At 44.1% G+C, this 24978-nt stretch overlaps 1 protein-coding gene across 1 annotated transcript in view; it reads left to right on the top strand.

Annotated features, from left to right (window-relative positions):
• Positions 1–1007: 1007 nt before the first annotated feature.
• Positions 1008–24978, top strand: part of LOC147659538 (erbin-like) — a gene marked incomplete at its 5' end in the record, with an annotated part of 115724 nt that continues 91753 nt past the window's right edge. Inside the window, 3 exons of the mRNA XM_086951664.1 lie at positions 1008–1122; positions 5191–5371; positions 17002–18532. Of these exons, the coding sequence (XP_086807790.1) occupies positions 1008–1122; positions 5191–5371; positions 17002–18532 (1827 nt within the window). The remainder of the gene's footprint in view (positions 1123–5190; positions 5372–17001; positions 18533–24978) is intronic.

Here is a 24978-nt window from a genome sequence, read left to right as displayed (position 1 = left end):
GACTAGCAAGTTGTTAAATAAAAAAAAAACTGAACTACAGCATATTGTTCTACAAAGAGCCCTGTGTTGTAGTTGCGGGTAAAAAAATCTTTAATAACGTAACCACAAGAGTCTGCTTATTTGCTTTGGCAGAGCTGCCCAGTAAAGATTGAACAAGATGAGTGTTGTTTTCCTCCCAGGGACACGGGGTGTGCATTGGCACTAAAATAACCGAGGTCTAATTTCCTTTGTGCGTGGTTTTCAAAAGATTTCACAGGCTGTGCCTGATCCCACGGACTGCAGTTTTAACCTGTATCTGACTGTCTGTTCGGACGGTTGGATGTCGACAAAGCAGTAGTATACGTGAAGCACCTTGTGAGTGTCGAAATCTGAGCCCCAGTCGCAACACAGCACGAACACAAATGACTGATTTGTAAGGAACTCCCCCTTTCTCTAAAGCTGACTTAGTGGAAATTAGTTTCACTAACGTCCATAATACGTGTGTTAAGTACATGGGTGTCAAAAATCTTGTAGTGAGCTTCACGCTGAGTTGGCCATTGAACACTATCAATATCATGTCATGGACTTTTTTTCCCCCCTCAAATCTTTTTATATTTTTATACAAACCATAGATCAGCGGACAGTGAGTCAGTACAATAACAGCCATGATGTGCAAAACAATAAAATGAGCCATATGTTGACACCGAGTAGTACACTTATATCCCATAACACACATACATACCATCAAAGTAATAGCATCTAAGAAAAAGGGGAGAAATAGAGAAAATCCAACTTGACAAATAATCAATTAAAAATAAATAAATAATAAAGCTGTTAAGTGTCGTCCGTCATAGTTGAGGACTTAATGTTCAAAAGAATTCATAGAGGAACAGCGCCCTGTCACTGGTAGGTCCGCAAACCCATTGACGCTCTGTTGTCATTTGGGCTGATTGGAGTAACAACTATTTGCAACTCAAGTGCAGTAAAATTGCGATGAGAGTACAAGAAAATCTTATTGTCGTTGACAGGAGTCTGAAGAGCTCTCTTCCGATGAAGAAATGAAAATGGCAGAAATGCGGCCCCCATTGATCGAAACTTCGATTAATCAACCCAAGGTTGTAGCACTGAGCAATAACAAAAAAGGTAAGGAAATAACCCAACTGTTGATATGTACCCAAATAACCTTGCACTGTGGTTTATGTGATTCCAGAGTGAGCAAATCTGTTTTTCACTTGAAAAAGAAACACAGACGCTATCCGCAGAAACATTAACCTGAATCCAGTTGTGTACTACAAGCAAAACTTTGCCTACCCCCTCAATGATGCATTATTGCATGTAGTCCTGCTCCCCAATGGAAAGGGTGGTTATTACAGGAATAGACATATGAGAGATTTCTTTTCAATGAGGTTTGACAAATATAGCTGGAATACAACTTGGAATTAGGATATATGAGCTGTAACGCTTTTAGAGGAACTTATAATTTTACTTTCAATATCTGTAACACCTGTATTGGATAATTGGTTAGAATGTTGTACTTAATGGTGTATTTAGAGGTTTTTATCAGAAGCGTGTTTAATATTTAGCTTTAGTGCAATGATTTTCATAGTCTTAGGCAAAATCATCTTTTTATATTTTAACCTTGTCTCTCTCCTAGCAACCTGGCTTTTTAGCCAATTTGTTGTAAAACGTCATCCTAGTGAGGCTCCTTACAAATGCCTTATAATACCCAACTTAGTATGAGAGCACGTAGGGCAGCAACCTTGCAACCTTGCAACCTTGCAATCAAGGGGGGTGAAATGAGAGATTTTGGAGCTCCCTCACAGCTCCATTTAACCTCCATAACTATCCCACTAAACAAACCCTATGTGCACCAAGCTGTACTTGTTGGAACAAAATATGTCTCTTGCAGCCACAGACCTGGGCAGCCAGATCCTATTTGAGGCCCTGTGATCCTGGCTTGTGCAGTACCAGAGCGCCTTAATGAGAGGCATAAAATATTAGGCTGCAGAGTGATCTATTCACATTTCACTCAACTCACTTTTGAGTTTATGCACATACTCAGATCCACAAAGAACTTATTATTTAAGGGAAAATCCTCAAATAACTGAACTCGATATCCCATTCAACTTATGCATACCAATGATGTATTCACGGAATCAGTTATGAGGAAATGTCAACAGTACTTCCTTACATCTCCGTGTACCTATCTGACACATATAAAGAAAATACTTCCGATTTGCGACTGATGATTTTCATTATAACAGTGTCACCAGTATTTGCCAAGATCACAATAGCTGTTGTTGATCATATGCTGTATCAGAGGTTGCACACTTGCCTACCTCAGATTGGTTGCTAATATCATTGCTGTTCAATTTAAAAGCTGTCTGTGTACATGCTCATCACAATGCTATTCCTGACACTGCTGCTTTGGTTCATAAAAGCTTAATTTTACATGACGTTCAAACAGGAGATAAACATGGTTTTACAGGACGTGTTTTGTCATTTTCATTAGATGAAGTGGTAGGTTCATAGGACTCTTGTCCTCTGAACCTACAACTTGTGACCCTTACTGACTTGTCTCTGCTTCCAGCTGGTTTTCTGTCCTTGGATCACAATGTTACTTTCTTAGCTTTATTTTTATCACTTTTGAGGAGCGAAGAACATTTTGTGTATGTCTATGTTGCCCAAACAGTGAATCTAAACTGGTTCTAGTCCCCTTCATTTATCCAGATCCATACATTTCCATGACAGCGGACCCTCCAGAGTATGGAGCAGTATGGCTGAAAATGTAACCAAACATTCAGTTCATTCTGGCATTATCACATCAGTGACCTAACACTAAAGGCTGTCTAGGCACAGAAGGTGCTTTTTGTAATGGTGCATGACAGAAGGGAGGGGATGAATGCTGACAACACTGCTATGTTGTCCTAAAACAACAGGTTTGAGACCTTTAACATGTTTGGTTGGAGTGAAACCATGGAAGTTGGCATTGTACACATAAACAGATGGTTTTCATTCACATACCTGCTTTGCAGATAGAATATGCCAGTGATCGTGCACCCCAGAGCTGGGATTACGCAACAAGGTTGATTCTCTTATCTTCCATTACTGTGACCATTCTGGGAGATATTTTTATGCCTCTTGTGACACTACAAAGTTCATTGAGCTCATGTCATGCACAGGGAAATTATCTATTTTTTCCTCTGATGTATGCTTCTGCTCTTGTAGGAGAGATATTTATTCTATATTTTGCCCCGGTCTTTGTCATGCCAAGCCTCTGTGCACATTACAGAAAATCCTAGGTTGTGCAATAATTATTGTATATTCCAAACCACCCATCCAATTGTGTTTCTGATATCTCCTGGGACTAGCTAGGAATATAGTGCTGGTACATGTCAGAGGAAATAGAAGGTCCTAGCACTCCTCCATTAACTTAGATATTTAGATGTAACTGCCAAGTTCACCAGGGTTACCCATGATGTTCTCGTGAAAGCCTAAGGTTTATTTTAAGTGATTAGAAGCAGTATGTTACCCTAGTACAGAAACGTCTCATACCTTAAAATGGTGCTGTAAAAAAATCTTTAGTACCACTTCACTATAATGTTAAAAAAAATATTTGTTGTTCTATATTTAGCTTGTCAGCCACACCAAGGTCGAGTTATTTGGGTCCTGCAGGGCTTTGATTGGCACCCGGAGTATTTTGGGCTGATACTGTTACCACCTCCACAGTGTTGTTCTTACAATATAGCCTCCCCCTGTTTACACCCTCTGGTTAGGAGAATGTTTAGATTTAAATATTGTTTTATTAGTACTGGTTTGGCTCAAAATCCTTTTGAATTCATTGCAACCAATTCGTATAAATGATGAAATGAAAGTTCCTATTCCTTACTGTAGTGACATCAGTTCGGAAATTACCGTATTACATAGAGAAAAAGTTCTCAGAAGTCATACTTCATTATTCAAAAGAGCTTATTAAATTTCCATTTGAAACTGGAACTGTTAATCCCTGCATTTTTCTGATCTCTCTTTATGGTCAAAGGATTTTCTGTAATTAGTTTGTTTGTGTCCTCACTTTTTCTTTGCAAAGAACAAACGCTTTCTGACAGTTCTGAGACTCTACCACTAGCAGACGAGACACTGGTCATTCAGGCTTGCTCTTCCAGAAACCATTTGTGCAGTCCTATAGTATGCATTTGGCCATTGTATGTGGCTCTGCAACTTTACGTTTCTTTTGATTTAATCAGCAAAGCAACCTTCTGGGCGACTCCCTATGACTTATTAATTGTACATTTGTGATTGACAGCTTCCCAGTTCTGCGAAGACATGAGCACAAATATTGTTGGGCACCCCTTTGGAATGTTCTATGTAGGTGCCACCCTGACCTTGGTGGTTGTTATTTTATAAAATTACGCCCAGTGTGGCTGAAGGGGTCTTGGGATGCAAGAGCTAGTAAAGGTGAAGCCTTTTCACCCAGTCTTGTAGTACAACGTTCATAGCCAAGGAGTGCTGTGAAGATTGCTTTGATCTTCTCTAGTAGAAGCAAGAGGATCACTAGAACTATGAGTACAAAAGTCAGTGTAGTGAGTACATCGTAGGTCATGGTCTATTCCCAGGATGTTTGCTGGTGGTCTAAGAGGGCCAGATCTAGGCAAGATTATCAAGACCACCACTGACTATAAACGAGGTACATTTAGATTAACTCTATATAAATCAAATATTTTGTGGATATTCTAAAAATCTGGGATGGAGCTGGTGCTCTGGGATCAAAGTTGACACGGATGAGACAACCGGATACCCATACAAGGATCTGGATGCAAATATAACTGTCTCATAGGGACATCTAGAGAAAAACAATTTTTTCTTATTTATTCATATTTAAGGTATCCTCAGTGTTCTAAACTCAGTTAATGATCACAAAGTGTGAAATAATCTGGCTCTACGTTGGTTATCCCTGATCTTTCTAGTAAATTACCTTAACACTATCCTTGTGATATACATCTGCGGATGTATTCAAACGAATGGTTGCACTTAGCATCATCTATATGAGGCAAAAGCCATTCACATGGTACATGCGAATGGTGAATTGTGTTTTTTCACAGAGCAGACAGCCTACTGAGAATGGTATACGGATCTGTATTTATAGTTGTATGATGTAGACATACTGCATAACGCTGAATGTGTCAAAAATTCATTAGGAAAACTCTTTTTCAGAGAATAAGGATGCTGACTCCCTACTGGATGAAGTCACCCACAACAGCAACCAGAACAACAGTAACTGTTCCTCTCCATCCAGGATGTCTGATTCCGTTTCCCTGAACACTGACAGCAGCCACGATCATTCCTTATGTTCCCCAGAGAAAGAAGCGCACATTGTTTTGAATTCAAAGATCAGGTCTGTGTATGTGTCTGCGTACGTGTGTATAGAGTGTTGTTGTTCTCATTTAGTACCATGTCTCAACTCGCCCTACCTTTTTAGTTCTGTGCTGCATGCAAATGTTGATATTTGACTTGAATTTTACAGGTACTGGCGGTAGGCCTTGTGTGCTTGTATCCAATTTCCTAATTTTTTTTTTGTGAACTGGATTCATTTGTTGCAAATTGCTATTCATTTATTTTTAACTTTTCTCCAATTTATTTTGATCACTGTTTTCAATGCAGGTAGCATCACATAATATGTTAAAGTGGCGTTAACAAGAAAATTGTAAATGCCATGAAGATATGCACGTTCTTTTGGAGAATAGAGCGATCTAACAGTTAATATCTTGGGATGGGGTTTGTGCAGGTTTTGGGGGGTAAAAAACTTAAGGGAATTATTTTACAATGCACATTTATAGTGCTTAAAATTTCACACTCTTCAAAGAAGTATAGAGCGAGATGACATTGTTTCTCCTAAATTGGATTATTTGTCTTAATTTTGGCCCAAAATGATTGCTATCTAGCAGTGTGTATTTGCAATGTCAGTTTGCTGTTTGTTTACTCAAAACCCCCTTTTGTACTGGTGTTTGCTATGCAATTAGGGAAACGCAATTTCTCTGTGCGATCCTAATGCTTGGAGAGTACATACTTTTCATTGAATATTAATCAGATTTGATGTGGCCACTTATAACTGGTTGTCAAGTCAGAATTGTCAGATCTTTTAATAGGTAAATCAGTAGAGTCTGGATACTTGATACAAATTGACCCAGAAATGCTAATGCGAATGGCGAAGCAGCAGGCATGGCAGGAAGAAATGACAAATAGCGATGAACATCTCCTGTGACAGGTGTTAATGGCAGCCAAAAGCCGCCTTGCTGTCGTCTACAAGAAGGGGGAGCATTTGAATGCTCCTAGTGATGGGAAGGCTAACTTTAACGTTTTAAAAGCAGAAAGGAGAACATTTTTGACAACATTAAGTCCACTAGTAGACTGGCTAGAAATTGATGGCATAGAGGTGAATATTATGGTACCATTACGAGGGACAATGAACTAGAATGATCAAAAGCACAGTTTTTATGTTTTTAGAGTCCAACAGATCCTCCTGTTTAGTGCTCTTTGACCTCCGTCTTAATTCCTGTTCTTATGCTACAAGTAACTTCTGACTAAAAAATACTAGGGTTGAGAAACTACTGACGTGATAACTATCATTTTGGAGATCTGAAGTGAGATGCAGTGTGTGCTGCACAGGGTTTGTCGTTGTGGCCTTCCTGTGGATACCATTGATGGATGTGTCTCTTACCCTGGGTGTGTTTGTGCTCCAAGAGAACCTAGGCCTCCTTTCAGTTGATCAGTGCTGATTCTCTATTTCTGTAAAGAGGGCGACTAGCTCACGGAGGGCAATGACTGCTTTCAATAATATCTTAAACCTCTTTCTATAGCGCACATAGATGAGCAGTGTGTGCAGAGAGAACTGGGATGATCCCCAGGAACCAGTGGCCGTCCTGGCTGTATTTCCTTTGGATAATTTCAGGTTCTACATTGCTCCTTTCTGAAGCCTGGTGGGTGGTGAAATCAAGACATGTAGCAAAGCATCAAAATCTGCAGTGGTCATAAAAGGGCCGATCCACCCAATGCTCTCAGCAACATAAACAGCTAGTGGAATTTAACATGGATGATCTGTCATGTTCTGTCTTAGACTAGGTGCGGTGTAGGCTACAAAGCTGAGTCACTTCACACTGTTTGTACTGCGTTTTCTCATGGTTATTCACTGTCGAAGAGGACAGGCTTAAGTTTAATAATTAGCCTTGGAATATCACCAACTCATTAAGCAAATGCTCCAGTATGTTTTGGGTAAAGTACTTGCACATAGTTTGAAAGGCTGTTGGTTAATGGTAATGCTCCAATAGTGCTCATCATTGCAACACCAGGTTTCTACTGCTTACATCTTTGTTCACTATTTAAGGCTTCTAAATCCCAGCATGGTCGACTCTACTAATAATATCCCAGCATAGTCGACTCTACTAATAATATCTCCGCATAGTCGACTCTACTAATAATAGCCCAGCATAGTCGACTCTACTAATAATATCCCAGCATAGTCGACTCTACTAATAATATCCCAGCATGGTCGACTCAACCTTCAAACTTTCAGAGGTTACCAAAATGAGAACTAATTTTGATTGGGTAATACTTGTATATGAAAAATGTGTTATATAAAATAAATTGGATAAAAGGCTAATATATATAACAGATTATTATTGGAAGTACAAAAATGCCTTTCTTGGAATTTAAGACCCACAAATTGAAACAGACCGCTAGGGTTAAAACTAGTCTTAAAAGCAGAGTTTGTGTAATCCCTCCACTCCTGCCCTCTAGCTAGGTCTACAGTAAATTCGTTGGACCATCGTCAGAAATTCTGCTTCGTTCTTGGTCCCGACTCTAATTGAACTATGCCCAATACATAGGGAAGGATACATTTTACTTCTCGGTTATATAATGATTTAAAAGCAGATCTTTGTCCAATCGCTGGACATACTTGGAATCATGACGCTGGCAAATCATTCCACTCCTGTGCAATCTCACCTAATTTATTTCTCTTCACTCTGACTGGCCTTCAAGGGTTTCAACTAACATACCTGCTGTTTTATTCATGCTCTCGCTTATATGATTAATTAATTGGAGGCTTCTGTCTCTCTCCTCCTTTTGTAGCCACAATCAATGTAAATGCCTTCCACAGTTAAGTTTTTGCTCCAAGCATTCTAAGTTAATCTTACCTCCAATGCAGAGGCTCCCATACATTTTGGTACCGGAATGCAACAAGCTTTTTCACTCTGAGAAAGCTTTTCCTCTCGTTTTAATGATTGTTTGAGAATTAGAACATTATGATTGATGGCCTGGGGTTGGTGTGTGTGGTTCATGCCACATGATGTGAGGAAGTGTTATTGTATTTATTATTAACTATACTTGTGCCTAATGACATCTTGCCAAGGAGTGAAACAGTACTAAAAAAAAGGCCCTTTAAAATGTAATTTTTTGGTTAATTTAAAGAGAGTTTTATTGCCTTTATTAAGAGCATATGTTTGTTTATTTTCAGGTCGATAGCTAACACAGGTGAAACTCAAATAATTTCGTTTGTGGCACCCAGTTTAGATTACCTACATCCCACATACATAATTCTCTGATTTGGTACTTTTTGTGGCAAGGGCCTTTTACAATAACATTTCTAAACTATTTATTTTTTGAAGTAAAAATGGCATTACTAATGTAACAAATGACTATTTTCACTTTAACCAGGAAATTATTTTCCTGTTGTCCTTCCAGGTACTGAAATATCCTTCATAACTTGGATATGAAAAGGGTCACCTTAGTTTTTCTAATCTAGTTAAAGGGGTTGAGGTCACTTTCCATGCTTTGTGATCCTTGTGCCAGCAACCCCATTGTCAAGATCTCCACTCCTAGTTGGTATGAAATTCAATAATTGTCTTTCAGAAGAGGGCATAGGAGTAATTATTTTGTATATTGTAAAATAACGTGCATCCATGCAGGACTACCAGACTGAACCGTAGCTGTCCTCCTAATTGCCTGGATTATGCTAAAATCAAAAGTCAAAGTCAAAAAGGCTTTATTTCGACATATGACAATATCTTAAAAAGCATACATACAATAAAAAATACTTTTCAGTGCATTTAAAATAAACCGTAACTTTCTGCTATCAGAAAATGGATCTATAGGTTCTAAAATAAGCATTTAATTTAAAACAGACCATGGTAAAAAGTGTAATTAAACAATTTGCCTAAGTCTTTTTGACCGGATTCGCCATGCCCACCCAAGGTACTTCGAGGTGGCACATGCGTAAAAAGTACGAGTGTCCGAATAGAGAATCCTTAAAGCCACGTTGCAATGCCTAGTGCCCAGAGTACGACACATGGGCTTGAGCCATTTTGACCGTGGAACTATATATGCAGGACACTCAAATAAAAAGTGGGGGACAGATTCTCTGCGCTGTGGGCAGAAGGGACACCACGGAGCAGTCTGGTATGGGATTTTCCAGTGACAAGTAAATTCCATTACAGGGAGAAGACCAGTTCTGAATTTAAAGTACAGGGACCTTTCCCAAGGGGCTGAGATGGTGTCCAGATACAGTTCTCTGAAGGGGGTATCTTTGGACTCCATGAAGTTTCTAGTCGACTTGCATATCGAGGTGGAGGAATTCCTTCTGTTTGTTACCCAATTCCAATAAAGTTGTTTTATTGTGGATTTGGGGGGGGCTGACTGTTGGTGCCATGCTTCTTCCAGCCCCAGATTGGTAAGTAAGGCTTTAATATCCGTTAGCCACTTTATTTTCGCCCACCCTGTCGATCTTAGTATCTCCCGTAGACCGTCCGCATAACTTGAGAGTTCAGGAACTCTCCAGATGCGAGCCCACAGAAGCAAAGGGCGTAACTTCGCTAGGTCTTCTATAGCCCGACAGCCCATGTCCAATTGCAGAGGCAAGATGGGGACAGACGGGCCAAGGGACATCAGGCTTCTCAAGAAGGAATTCTCAGCTCGAGTAAGGTCTTTCAAGTTCGACATTCCCCATAATTCCGCCCCATACAAGGCAGCACTTACTCCTCTGGCCGCGTAGATGTCCAATACTGCAGCTATGGGTTTAGTTGAGGCTGCTCTCTGCTCTTTTAGCAGGGTCCCGGTTATTCTTTTTAGGTTTAACAACATCTTGAGCAGATGCTGGTCCCATTTCATGGAATCCACCAACCTGATGCCCAGATAATCGAAGTTTTTAGTCCTGTCCAATGCCACGGAGCCCAATGTTGGCGGAGGGCCCAGTTTTTGCGGAGGGTTCAAAATGAGGTACTTTGTTTTGTCTGTATTTATACAGAGTCCTCTTTGTTTACAAAAATCGTCAAAGCCTGAGAGAAGCTGTTGTAGGCCCATTGGCGATTTTGACAGGAGCAAAGTATTGTCCGCAAAAAGCAGGGTGGGGATGGAGCGACCTGCCAGACGAGGGGCATCTGCTGGAATCCTTAACAAGTGGTCCACCACCCCATTAACATAGAGCGAAAAGAGTGTTGGGGCAAGAACACACCCTTGCCGCACTCCTCTGTTCACATCTATTCTTCGGGTTTTTTGGCCATTGGGACCCCAGCGAATTTGGGCGTAGTTGTTTTCATGAAACTTCATGACCAGGTGGAGCAGGTAAGGTGGCAGGCCAAGATCATTAAGAACCTTCCATAGATTATTTCTGGGGACCAAATCGAAGGCCGTCCGGAGGTCGATGAAGGCCAGATATAATGTACCCTTCCCAATTGTGACGACCTTCCAGTGGATCATAAGAAGCCTTAGCGATTGTTCAATTGTTCCAGTGCCAGCACGGAACCCTGCCTGATAATCCGAAAGGATCCTGTTCTCATCTGCCCATTGCTGTATTCTTGTTAAAAGAACCTTGCCTGCGACTTTTTGTGAGCAGTCGATCAGGCTGATTGGCCTGTAGTTCCCAGGGTCTTCTCTCGAACCTTTTTTGTGAAGGGGAACCACTTCAGCGGCCATCCAAGAGGCAGGCAGAGGTGCGCCTTCCAAAGCAGCATTCAAAACCGAGGAGATCAGTGTGCTCCAGTCATCTATGTCAGCTCGGAGCAAGTCGCCCGGAAGACCGTCGAGGCCAGCCGCCTTGCGTGGAACCAGAGATTTTATTGCGCTTTCCGCTTCTATCTTAGTAAACAGACTTTCCTCGGATCTTTCCATCACTCTAAGGGGCTGTGGTAAAACGAAATCCAACGCTTCAACTGCAGTTGCCGTATACAATTTCGAAAAGTGTGTGAACCATAAGTCCTCGGTTATATTACAGGTGATAACTGTATCAAGGGGTCTGTTCTTCTTGTGAACTAAGTCCCAGAAAGCTTTTGCGTTTTTTCCGCCGCTGGCAGTTCAGAGATCCTGCCAGAACTTGTCTTCCCAGTCTCTCTTTGCTGTTTTAAGCTCCGATTTATAGCCCTTCCGTTCAGTGGATATTAGGGTGGCATTTCCACTTTTCACCGCCAGTATCAGGGCTCTCTTCTTGGCACGACACTCCTTCGTGTACCACCCTGACTTGCCTTGTTGGTTATTGCGATTAGGGTTCCCATTTTTTACTTTGGCCTTGAAAAGGTCCCCAATTGAGAGTGAGACCTCACGGAACAATGCTGTAATCTGATTAGGGCAAATAGGCTGACTTTTTAAAATGGCACAGGCTGTGGAAGTAACAGTTCTGATACATGCCATTTTCTCCTCATCTATTGCCACTTTGTCCCATTTCAAGCGTCTTAAGCAGTTTGTTGGGACCACTCCTCCCAGTGGCCCTGTTGCAAGAGCATCGTGGTTTCCACTTCCAGGGAAGTTCTCTTTCCACCAGGTTGATAGGGTCAAAGAAAGGGCGTTATGGTCACTGTCCAGGGAGGGTAGAACTACCATATCCTTCATATGAGCCCACAAAGAAAAGTTTAGAAGGATATAATCGATCCGGGAAGAATGACCGACCCTGTTATATGTATGAGCCCCCACTAGGTCTGATGGTGTCCTCCCATTGGCTGCCCTTAGGCCATGCTCTAAAGTGAGGGAATTTAGTTGGATGATTCTGGGGGTCCAACTATTTATGATGGGCAAGTCAAGTGACGGGACACCTCTCCTAGAATCTTCATCATTTAGGTCCAGGGATTCATCGGGTAACAGAGGCTCGAATGTGCAATTAAAGTCCCCCATGACCAAAATTAGGGAATCGCTACAGCACTCACCCAGGGCTGCCTCCAGGTCCAAGAGCGTTGGTGACAAAGCTCTCCCGGAGGCCCCTCGTGTATAGATGTTAATAATCTCCAGTTTTTCTGCTCTCCTCGGGCAAGTTACAGTGAGGTGCATCAAATCTGGAGTTTTTTGGGGGTGATGGTGTACCCTCCATCCCAAAGTAATGTCTATCCAAACCAAGAGACCTCCGAAGGGGCGACCTCTTCCCGAAGCTGGAATTTCTGCCGGGACAAAAAAGGTGGCATTACCTACTCGGTGCCTAGGTTCTACGCACCATGTCTCTTGAAATGCGCAAACTGAGTGGGGATCAACGAGTGCCACCCAGTCTGGGACATCTAGCTTACTGCTTAAGCCTGCCACATTCCAACTGATGATTTTCAAAGGGGCATGATGCTGGGACTCATTATAGCCACTATTCCCACCCTGAGGACCCGAAATTTGAGGTCCAGCCACTAGTTCAAATTTGTCTGTCCCATCACCTGAAGGAATGGGTAGGATTGGGGTAGGCGAGGGATGGGGCACAACAATATTGGTCAGCGGTACCTCCCCTACCAGAGAAGTTGTGTTAGCCCTTTGGGGGGAGACAATTGTTACCTCTAAGGTGTTAAGTCACCAGCCCCAACCCTGTGGAGTGGTTGGTTGGGAGGGGGTCCATACCCTTGCTCTAGGATCCAAGGTTGGGTAATGAGGGAACCATACACCTCTACCCCCATCTTGAAAGAAATTATTATTATTATTGAGCCCCATTAAGGGGGGGGGGTGATAAAAATACCCCAAATCCCTAGTTTGTATGTCGCAAAAGTTGTGCTGCGACTGTTGGCTACAAATCATGCCAGCAGCTCTGGGATCATTGAAATTAATCAACACACAGTCCCCGGTAATAGCCTTGCGTCTGTTACCGATCCAACCCACCCGTCGGACGAAGGCTATTCTGCCATCAATGTGCCCTGGGAGGGGTCTATTAGCTTTTAGCCAGGAGAGCGTCTTGTGTTTGAGTTCAGAATAGGACTCACAAGAACCCTCTTCAAGCTCGGGTACCCCTGTTAGGATAACCACATAAGGCTTACAGCCAGGCGGAAGGCTAGCATTTGGCGTACGCCGTTTTATCCTGTCTTTGGCTGGGGATTTAGTTGTGGTTTTTGCTGGGGATTTGGGCGCTGCATGCAAAGCAGAAATAGGAGGGGATGTGATTATGATTGCGGCGCCCTTGCTTATGGTCACTGTATCTCCAGTTGCCTTAGTTTTGGAAGTGGTAGGCTTGGGATTTGCAGCAAATTTGACCTTAGGTGCCTTTGATGCATGGGTGCTGGATTTGTTCATTGGGCGTGCCAAACTAGACTCAGGGGTAGGGGTCGATGGGAGGGGTATGGTTCCAGTAATAGGTTTGGGAGCCTTAGCCAAGGCAGGCGTTTTTAAACTAGGTGAGGGATCAGGGAGGGCTGTCGGAATAGACGGAGCTGTTGGAGCGGCACCACTCCTTAGCCCACCGTTTTCTTCAGCCTGGGTTTTAGCGTGAAATTTAACTAACGATTTCACTGCATAAAAGTTGTCCAGCATTGACTGCTCAAGTGAGGCTAGTTTGCGTGTGAGGCCATCGATCTTATCTACAAGTGGCATCACCACAGACTTAATAATGCTCTCGACTTGGGGGAAAATGCTAGCATCTATAGGAGCCAATTGCCCAGGAGTGCCCTCGACAGCAGAGTTTCCAATATGGGACGCTTGGGGTTTTGAGTGAGGAACCTGATTCGGGGTAATACCCCCTTTTGGTGTGATGTTCCTACTAACCTTACTGTGAGGTTTTAGAGAGCCTCCCCTACGGGGACTAGTGGGACGCTTTCTCTTCTTTTGAGGGACGGTGCCTAGGGTTAGATTCCCTACAGGTACAGTTTCAGGGACTACCACTCTAGAAGTGTTAGTATCAGGATGGCCTGCAGTGGATGGGGAATTCACAGCTATATTAACAAGCACATGGGGGCTCGAATCATCAGGGGTATTGGGAGTGCGATCTGGAATCTGCCTCTCTGGTGATGGAATACTAAAAAGAGAGGAAGTGGAGTGTGTCGGGTCGAGCACAATACTTGGAGCTGTGGTGGTTACTCTTTCTAGGCTAGCCCTAATCCGACTCACTCTCTTGTCAATGGTGGGGGAATCAACTATTAATAAAGGAGTTGATGGGATGTGACCAGGGCTATCAGCTAGGGCAATGGCGCCCAAAGAAGAGCGCTTATTAGACGTGCTAAAGGAGTCCCGAGACAACCTTCGCTCAGCCAAGATTATCTCCTTCTCAACTATGGAGACAGCACGGGTTATGAACTGGTCCATAGTACCTAGAACAACGTCTCCAGCAGATTTCTTTGTCTTACAAGACCGGGTTCCTGAAGCCATAATCCTGGTGGCTGGATATCCGCTTTATGGAGCCAAGGGATGTGGCCCAGCCCGGCCTCCTCCGGCCCCGGACGGCCACAGACGGTCCCGCCCTTGTCCCGGGCTTCTCCCGGCGCCCTCCCGCTCGCTCCCGCGTAGCGGTGGGGCAAGCGTTTGTATATAGATGGTGTGATTGGTGAAGGGGCGGGGCTTGCAGGGAGAGCGGCCCAGGTGATTGCAGGTGGGCTATCAGGGACTCCTGGGATATGGAGTCCCTGACCACGCTGCTCGCAGCCCTGCAAGGCTTACCGGCACCCTTGGCGTCTGCACGCACTCCCGAAGTTCCTCTGCTCCCAAACACGAAGCGGGACCCGCGGAGCGGGTCCGGCGAGGATTAGCCTTGGTCCAAAAGAAGGAAGCTGTTCCAACAGCAAACGGGCAGCAGGTACGCACAAAGAGAGTCCCAAAGAGGTAGTGGGAGCGGTGGCTTTTAGCTCCGTAGGTGAAGGGGCGGGGCTTGCAGGGAGAGCGGCCCAGGTGATTGCAGGCGGGCTATCAGGGACTCCTGGGATATGGAGTCCCTGACCACGCTGCTCGCAGCCCTGCAAGGCTTACCGGCACCCTTGGCGTCTGCACGCACTCCCGAAGTTCCTCTGCTCCCAAACACGAAGCGGGACCCGCGGAGCGGGTCCGGCGAGGATTAGCCTTGGTCCACAAGAAGGAAGCTGTTCCAACAGCAAACGGGCAGCAGGTACGCACAAAGAGAGTCCCAAAGAGGTAGTGGGAGCGGTGGCTTTTAGCTCCGTAGGTGAAGGGGCGGGGCTTGCAGGGAGAGCGGCCCAGGTGATTGCAGGCGGGCTATCAGGGACTCCTGGGATATGGAGTCCCTGACCACGCTGCTCGCAGCCCTGCAAGGCTTACCGGCACCCTTGGCGTCTGCACGCACTCCCGAAGTTCCTCTGCTCCCAAACACGAAGCGGGACCCGCGGAGCGGGTCCGGCGAGGATTAGCCTTGGTCCACAAGAAGGAAGCTGTTCCAACAGCAAACGGGCAGCAGGTACGCACAAAGAGAGTCCCAAAGAGGTAGTGGGAGCGGTGGCTTTTAGCTCCGTAGGTGAAGGGGCGGGGCTTGCAGGGAGAGCGGCCCAGGTGATTGCAGGCGGGCTATCAGGGACTCCTGGGATATGGAGTCCCTGACCACGCTGCTCGCAGCCCTGCAAGGCTTACCGGCACCCTTGGCGTCTGCACGCACTCCCGAAGTTCCTCTGCTCCCAAACACGAAGCGGGACCCGCGGAGCGGGTCCGGCGAGGATTAGCCTTGGTCCACAAGAAGGAAGCTGTTCCAACAGCAAACGGGCAGCAGGTACGCACAAAGAGAGTGCTAAAATCCTCAAACGTCCATTGGCAGTGTGGTCACTTGATGACAAAATGGTGTTTGACTTTGTAGAACGGAGAAGTTCCAGGTCCTACAGGAAGTGGGCATGGTACCTTACTTTATTTTGTGGGTCTCCCTGCAACACCGTGACCCGACTGCATCTGTCAGAATCTGCAGCAAACTATTGGGAGCGGTCACCCTCATAGAGGTACCATACAAGGACGCCCTCCATCGCCACTCTGTTCGCCCTCCCAGTGGAGCCCCTGGCATGGCGGGTGAGATGGATACAATATAAAAGACCTAATATCCAGGCAACCTGCCTATACCTTCAGTACACCAGATTCTTAAAACAAGCGATAACAGTTTTTAGTTTAGCCAAGCTGGTCGAGGCATCTTGAAGTCAGGCATGGTCATACACTGGCAACATTTTGTGAATGTTCCTTTCTTTGACATTTTTCTAACCAACTTACATTGAAGGGAAAGGAAATATGTCTAGGTTGTGGATAATGTGTCTGCTGTTCATAATATAATTTTTTTCATTTATCTAAATACTTGGCTGTATTACGGCTAAATTAAGGTAAAAAAGTATGCTGTGGGATAATATGACTATGTTGTATAGGATGAGAAAGCTACAGTCTACAAGTGCGACATTGAGAATACCTAGTAACTTGTCGTGCAGGGCCGTCTGGAGTAATGCAAAACAGTATTGTCACGCACTGGTGTTTGAGAGTCGAAGTATCCCGGGGCTGATTGCTGCATACCTAGTTTCTTAAAATGGTAATTGGGTTTCTGGTACATTGCTGTGCCTCTAGAAACTTTTGCAGGTGAGATGTATTTAGGATCCAAGGGTCTGAGGGGACCCCTGTAATGTTCATGTAACTAGACTCATGTACCCCTGTAATGTTCTTGTTCATGCACGTTGTCTCTACTTAATATTTCATCTTTCTTGATTCAAAATACCTATTCTGTATATTAGTGGGATATTTTAGTTCTCAAGTTAAGTGACTTTTCAACCACTTTATAACCCATATAAAAAGTTGTAGCTCTGATGTCTAATGTCGTTTTTTAAAAAGTACTTTTTTTGCTTTTAGGCAAGAAGATGAAAATTTCAACCGTGTTCTACAGAATGGAAGTCAGCTAAATGATGCACAGGGAAGAGAAATTACTGAGTTGACAAACTATGACTTAGGCTTTGGGGATAGGTTAGTTCTAACAGAAAAGGGCATTGAACTGACGGATGTGATGGACAACTCACAAAGGTTGGACCAACTCAACATGAATATCAACAATTTGATCAGTTCTGATGGGTTGCACTCGAATGCAGTGGAATTGGCAGAGATAGGTGGTAAGGATGTGGTTTCAGGGATGGGATTTTTAAATAATAATATTGCAAAAAGTGCAGACCATTTAGATCCTGAAAACAAACACACCATCACCTATCCCATGAGTAGCATCAATGGGCATTCAGAGGGACTAGAAAGAAATCTTCGAGATCTAGAGAGCGCTGCAACTTCCAACGAGGATTCTTCTGTTGATATGTGCATCTCAAAGAGCACTGATGATCTTTCTCCAGAGAGGGGAGATCCTGCAGGGACGGTAGTGAAATCTCATAGCATCACTAACATGGAAACGGGTGCAATGAGGGTTTATGATATCGTGAGTGACAGCGGAATGCAACAGCCGAATTCAGTAGCGAAAACAGCATCTGTTGGTGTTGATGGACAACATATTGTGCGCAGCAAGTCGGCAACACTTCTCTATGACCAGCCTTTACAAGTGTTTTCCGGATCTTCCTCCTCTTCTGATTTATTGTCTTGTAGCAAAAAAACTGTGTACAGATTTGATTCCAACCATAACCCAGAAGGAGCCAATGTAGCAAGAGGTCTAGCAGGTGCACCTATGATGAGCATACCTCAGTATAATGTCCAGTACAGTAGTAGTGCTGGAACAAAAGAATCCTTGTGGCCACAAAAGCAAAATGCACCCTTGGAACAACAAAGCAGTTTGCCACTTCCAAGCCTTCTAAGGTCGGACAGCACAGAGAGCCCTACTTATGTAAAACATTCTGCGAACATGAATTTCTCAAATCATAATAATGTACGATCCCCTGCTGCTTACGGCATTCAGCAAAGAATGGGACCCCGGCACATCGAAATGTGGGCTGTTCCACCAAACGATCGGTTTATTCCTGGAGCAACGCGGCATACTCTTCAGCGACAAGGCAGTGTATCCTCATCAGCATCTGTAACCATGGGTGATATGGCACCCCAAAGGCGACCCCAAATGCCTGAAGGAGATTATATGACCTACAGAGAATTGCAACGAATGGGTAGAGCACCACCCCCAATGCCTGGTCCTCAGAGACCAATGTCTGCGAGGACCTACAGCGTTGATGGCCCCAATGTACCCAGGCCACAGAGTGCGCGTCCCACTGTTAGTGATATACCAGAAAGAACTATGTCGGTTAGCGATTTTAACTACTCGCGGACTAGTCCCTCTAAAAAGCAGAATACAAGGGTGAATTCAGAGCATTCATTGTTAGACACTCAAGGAAAAAACAAAGTCCCTCATGATTGGAGAGATCAGGTACTGCGACACATTGAGGCAAAAAAGCTGGAAAAGGTAAGTCATCTTATAAATATTTTATTTCTCCTTCTCTGTCTCCTATATATTGTGCATAGTTGCCATACACTATGTTTGACTTTATTTGCATAATTAATGTCTTTCTGTAAATGGTTTTCAGGAAAGAATTCTTCGTGCTTTGGCAGCCAGGGATGTCAGTGGCTCTACAGTTCTAATCGTTACAGTGAATGTAATATTTTTGCAGCCTGTTTTTACTACGTCCACCTAAGGACTGCATGCAGAGACAATGACAATAATGAATTTATTGCTTGCTTGTTTCGTTTCTTTGTTTTCCTTTTTTTATAGTGTATTCAGGAGTCATTTCAAACGCCAATAATGTCGTGCTATGAGGATTCAAAGTGGGGGTTTATCAACACATCACTTTCTCAAAACCAAACCCTTTTTGCAAGGGGTCTCAAGGCTTGATGTTCGTACTGGTGGTTGTAAGTAGGCTTCCACAGACAGCCTATATTGATCACGCTGATGCTCACAGAGGGAGTGTGCTGCTCTACGTGAGGCTGAAAAAAATTGTCTTGGAGCAAGATTGGTCTTTACCAGTAATGGGCACTGTTTTGACCTGAAGGCAGGTACATGGTTCTTATAGAAAATCAAAGCAATCTGCTTTATTAATAGTAAACTTCAGGGATCAGAAAGTATTTCCGATTAGCAAGGCTGTCAACCCTTTTTAGGTCTCGCCTAGGCAGCGCGCATACGCTGCTCTAGGGGAGGGCCTTTAGCCATTGGTCTGCTCCTTTTCAAGCATACTCCTGCTTGTGCTGGCATCCACCTTGCGGGAGCGAGCAGCGGCGCGCGTGGTAATTGAAAACATATGGCTCTCGCGCCACCGCTGCTCGCTGCCTGCTCTTTCGGGGCCATGCCATGCTCCCTCATGCTTGTTTCGCTATTTTTCCTGAGCTGAATTTAGAAGCGCTACTGGCGCCTGAGCGTTTTTTTTTTCATTGTCCAGAGCTCTTTTAAAGCAGTGAATTGATAAGCGGGTGCCCTGTCCCATGCCAAATAATGGTGATTTATGTCTTGGAGAGACAGTTCAAGAAACTTTTCAAAATATTTTATGGCATGGTGAATTTCTAATTCTATAATGGTGCCCGTTTCACTCCATCCATGTTCTAAGAAGTTGTGCACACAGCACAATCTATTCAAAACCTCTGTGACTAGTTTGTATTGGTTGCAAATGTATATTAAATAATATTGTGCATTTATTCGGAGCGATAGCTGGCCAGAGTCAAGTCCAGCACATTTGTCATTCTTAAAATACTTGTGGTTCTAGGTTCTAAGGGGTATCTATCTATATCACAGGTTGGCAGACGCACGGCCACTCTCCACACGTCGCTTCCTTCATGTGATGACCTGACTTGGCATTACCCCTGCACTACCAGGACGTGCACGTTTAAACTATAGCGTGTAATCGACAACCGGCCGCCCTTCCCAGGGCTAGGAAGCCTAGCCGTGGACTGGACGGAGGGGGGCTGCTTTCTTGTTTGTGCTCCGCCAGGGAGGGGCCAGATTCGGCTCGTTTTTTGGCTCGAGGGGCAGTGACACACCGGCTTCTCAACGAGTGCCTGAGGGTTTTTTTTATTTTTATTTTCAGTGTGGTTCCAAAATGGGGAAATTCCGGGGGAAGGATGTAAAGTACGCCAGGGTTAAAGAACCCTCCCACACCCCGATAGTGCATCCCACAAATCTGCATTCATAACATTATTTACCTGTCTGTAGAACTATATCAGCCTTTACTAAAACATGCATTTATTGTTAAAACATTATCAGCCTTTACGTTAACATGTACTTTAGTGAGTGGAAAATCGTTTTTGACTGATTATCATACCTTCAACCTTAATTTAACATTTAACAATGGTGGACCTAATGGATTTGTGCGGCGTTCCTGTGAAGTGGTAGCATGTCAATTATTATGCCTTAACACTTAAAGTTGTCAATGCAAAATCAATGTTGCTGTGTTTCCTAAGCAGTCGAGGTGAATTAAAACAAGTATTGGCATAGCCAATAGGTTTCATATTTGGGACCTTATAAGTATTTAGTTATGCAGCACAATATCCTTGGTACAACAACATCAGCTGTTGCATGGCTAAACACTTATAAGGTCCCAAAGGCGAGACCTATTGGCTATGCCAATGCTTGTTGTTCTTATATGCAACTGAGCCAACCTGGGCTTGCACACATTTTGTTCCAAATGCAAAATAAATATCTTTGCAAGTATGCAAAACAAATACTATTCTTTTTATTCCTGGCTTAGAGAACCTTGCCAGCCACATATTTCCCAGGTGAGCCTTTTTCACGCTTTCAACTATTTGGCGGTACTTTACATTTTGCTTCCACACAGAATTTACTGTGGTACAATGGGTCAGCGGGTCACCCACTTCATCCATTGTCTAAGAGTGACAGCATTTTGCCTACTCGCATGTGCACAACCTTCTGGAAAGGAATGCACTTAAGTGCCTCGACTGTGCTAGCCATATCTTTATTTTGAAATCTGTTACATTTTTGCCAAATTTTAGTTCACATTGCATTTATTTGTAAAAAAAATAAGACACCATTATACTCTTGTCAAGGTAAGACTCATTGGCTCTGCCAAAGCATATTTCAGAAATGGTGGGCAAGTTTCACTTTACGTGGACAGATAGGCAACTTATAACTCGACATACACAGTGTCTTTTTTAAACGTATATTATGTAGAATCTGCATCAAATCAGGACGGATTCCAGAAGTTTTAGGCAAACTTTCGGGCAAATACCAGAGTCTGTGGCATCTGACACGTTTTTTCTTTTAAGTTTTCTAGAAACTTTCTGGATTTCAAATACAATCTCTTTTTGAAGACCCGAATTTAATTAGCATAGTCTGGTTAACAATGCCAAACTCGTGTATTAGATGTTACACTAAAAATCTGTGTGCACAGTCACGAAGCCAACTAGGTTGCAAGTAAGTACCTTCCCAGAGTCTGTGAATGAGTTTACTTGTATTGGATTACTTTGCTATGTTTCTTTAATGTAATGTATCTTTCGTTTGACACTTACCTTCAGACAATGAGCTGTATCGACCCTCCAAACTTTAGGATGTCTATACTGCTGCACGATCATTGCTAATACAATCTTCAGAAACGTAAATGTGTCTTAGGATTCCTTACGTAGGGACAAGTTCTATGAGTACATTGAACACTCATCTGCTGTTTCGGGATAGTACATGAAATTTAAGCTAGTGTCTAGTGCTATTCCTCCTGATAGTTAAACTGTAAAGTGATTTTAATTAATTAAGTTAAATCCAGCATCACTACAAAGAACATAGTTTTATGCTAGCCACATAGTGTTGTGCCTTCGACCATTAGAATGGAGCCATAATACGTAAACTGGTTGCCCTTATTGTACAGTTCCATGGTATTCTCTGATTGGCTGTCTATTGTTATTAATAATTTCCATTACAATTGCACACAGTCTGTTTTGTGTATGGTTAGTGCAGATCTGTATGTTAAAATTCTACTATATCAATTGTTTATATGGGTTAATGCCAAAATTAGAGTAGTATGATAAAATAAAGATCTTTGTGTGTTGTGTTTAAAGATGGGTGTGCAAAGGATTTTGGGTGTTTTCATTGAACAGGGTGATCAGTTGTCCATCGGCTGGTTGTTGCCAATAGTTTTTTTAGACATGCCTCACTCCCTAGGTACATAGCCATTATGTGATGTGTGAATCAGCGTGGTATGCTTTAGCTGAAAGTTAGTAAAATGTATTTTGTGGTGGTGAGGTGGGTGCTGTTGAGTTGGCAGTGCATTGTCAACTACATGGCTTCAGTGCCAATTTCATGCACTTAAATGAGATTCTCAGTGTTCCTTGTTTCTGATAGAGACTTCTAACCGCAGATTCCTCACCTTTTGAATATTTTCCCAAGAGTCAGACTTCATCTGGAAAATCTTAAGCAGGACCCCTGCACGCCACAGGTGACGTGTGCCCATGCATGCCAACATCAGTTCATTTCTTTCCACGCCAACAGGCGCAGATCAGGAGCTACCCTTGTCTCTTGAGACAGCCCTCTTTGATTTTGCACCAAAGTTCTACAGTGTAAATGTCCCAACACAAATCTCCAGGGCTTTTAAGCGTTGTGTGGAATGTCATAGGAAATGTCTGTGACTGACCCGCATATGGTTTGGCCCTGCCTGAGGTCGGATCACAAACCTAACTCCTGTAGTGATTGCACCCCAAGGCAATCTGAGATCGGGAGGCAAAGCTTTTCCCAGAGAAGCACTGCAAGATTCCATGTTGTGACCGTTGGATTCCAAAGAAAGGTCCCGGTCCTCCTCATGAGCACGTTCCAGATCATCGTCACTGTCCAAATTTTGGGTAAGTTGAAGGAAAAGCACAAGAAGTCCAAGCAGGACCCATCCCCGTTCCGCCACTCAGGATCTCCTGAGAAAACGTGCCTCTGAGTCTTGCTCCTGAAGCCATTTCTTTTTGGAGCCGGTTCATACTCATGTTCTGCGGCAACCTGAATTTCCAGGGCCACTGGCAACTACGCAGCACATTTAGTAATTCCACACAGCTTTTGGCACATTACTGACTCCCATTGGCAAGCCTACGAGCCTCAAGGAGCAGAGGGGCCTCACAATTGGACTGCTGCCCCTGGTCCACCCTCGTGCCAGTTGGGCTCTCTGGTTTCATTCTGGGTTCTGGACCGACCTCAGTAGCAGTTCCCTCCCTGGCTCCACAACCTATGTCATAACATGATCCACCAATGTGGTATACTCCGAACGACGACAGCCAACCAACAGTTCTGTTTGATGCCGAGAGGGGGCCATGCACTGCTTTGACTGAGCTGCAGCGTTATGGCCACCCCCTGATTCGAGTAAGGTGCTCTTTCCTTCCTGAAGAAATAATGTCGTACGTTTCCTACATGGATGATTTGGTACAGATTCTAGTAATGGAGATAGTGATGCTGGAGACATGTTTGCCTAGTCCTATCTTGAGGAGAATTGATATGAGGATCTTCAGGGTGCGAGTGGTCTGGAAACGTTCCCTGACACCAGATTAGTTTCACCTCCAGGCCCTGCCAGTGAAGATATTGCCAGCTTTGCAATAGATTTATGGAGAGCGGCAGTGGTTCTTGACCTTCAGCTCCCTACTCGGGAAGTAAGGACCAGTGTCTTAACTGAGGTGCTTCGGCCTGGCCAGACTAGTTCTGATCTACTACCTCCCTTTAATGAGTGTTTTAGACATGCTTTGGGGACCCGGGCTAAGCCCTATTCAGGCCCCCCTGTCACTGCAGGATGCCTGGTGTCATCGCCCTGCTGCGAGTGACCCAGGTTTTCTCACCCAGCACCCCATTCCTCAGAGCTTTGTGATGCAGGCTTCAGCTGCAAAGGTACCCCAAATTCTCTGCTAACTACTCTCCCTTACAGGGAATCGAAGAGGATAGAGACTTTTGGAAAAAGGATCTAGTCATCTACACGTTTGGCTCTTCTCTAAGAAAATGCCAGCTGCATTTAAGGCCCCTACCCACATGCTTTATGGAACTCTGTTGCACTAGTGTAACTTATGGCAATGGCCAAAACTCGAGCCATAAACTCTCAGGCTTTGAAGGATAGTTGTAATATGGCGAAAGGTACTTTCCACTGTGGGTAAGGACCTTTCGGTATCATCAGAAGATCTAGCCAGTACAGCAATCCCCTCAAACTCATTCATGGCTGTGGCAGCAGTACCCACAGGACACGGGGGCAACAGGGAAAGTGCACAGCTCAGTCCTTTCACACTCCTCCCGCATTCCCCTAACTTCTTTTGAGTTCCCTTAATGGCAGAATTTCACCCCTTCAGAGGCAGGTACTGACATTTTCTATCAGGGTAGCAGACGAAACGTTGGACAAGTGGGTCCTGCAAATTATTCAGCGGGATTACGTATTACAATTCCTCTGCGCCATGCTGCACCTTCCACCATTCTCAGACAGGCTGATGGAGGGTCATTGGTTCTTATTGCTGCAGGAAGTGCAGGCTCCGTTGGCCAAGGGATCCATAGAGAGAGAGTACCAATACCAGATGTGGTTCATCAGTGTTATTCCTGCTACTTTTAGGGCCAAAAAGATGGAGGCCTCTGTCCCATTTTAGACCGTCACCGTTTCCGTGTCTTCCTGCTGAAGGAAAATTCAAGTTGCTCATAATAGCCCGGGTTTTGTCTGCCTCCAGCTCTGGAGACTGATGGTAGCATTGGATCTGCGGATTGCTTATTTCCACATACCCTTCTTGCAGGTTATCAGGCGCTACCTGTGATTTATAGTAGACCTAGAGCATTTTCAGTTCATTGTGCTTACTTTTGGCCTTTCTAGCATCCCTTGGGTGTTCACAAAAGTGATGGCAGGGTTGCAGCACCTCTTTGGAGGTCAGGGGGTTCCAGTCTTTCCCCACCTCCTCAACTGACTTGGGTTCGCCACAAGC

Source organism: Lissotriton vulgaris, unplaced genomic scaffold (assembly GCF_964263255.1).
Source record: "Lissotriton vulgaris unplaced genomic scaffold, aLisVul1.2 SCAFFOLD_1493, whole genome shotgun sequence".
Lineage (NCBI taxonomy): Eukaryota > Metazoa > Chordata > Amphibia > Caudata > Salamandridae > Lissotriton > Lissotriton vulgaris.
Note: the sequence above shows the minus strand (reverse complement) of the source record. Positions and strands in the feature narration are given on the sequence as shown.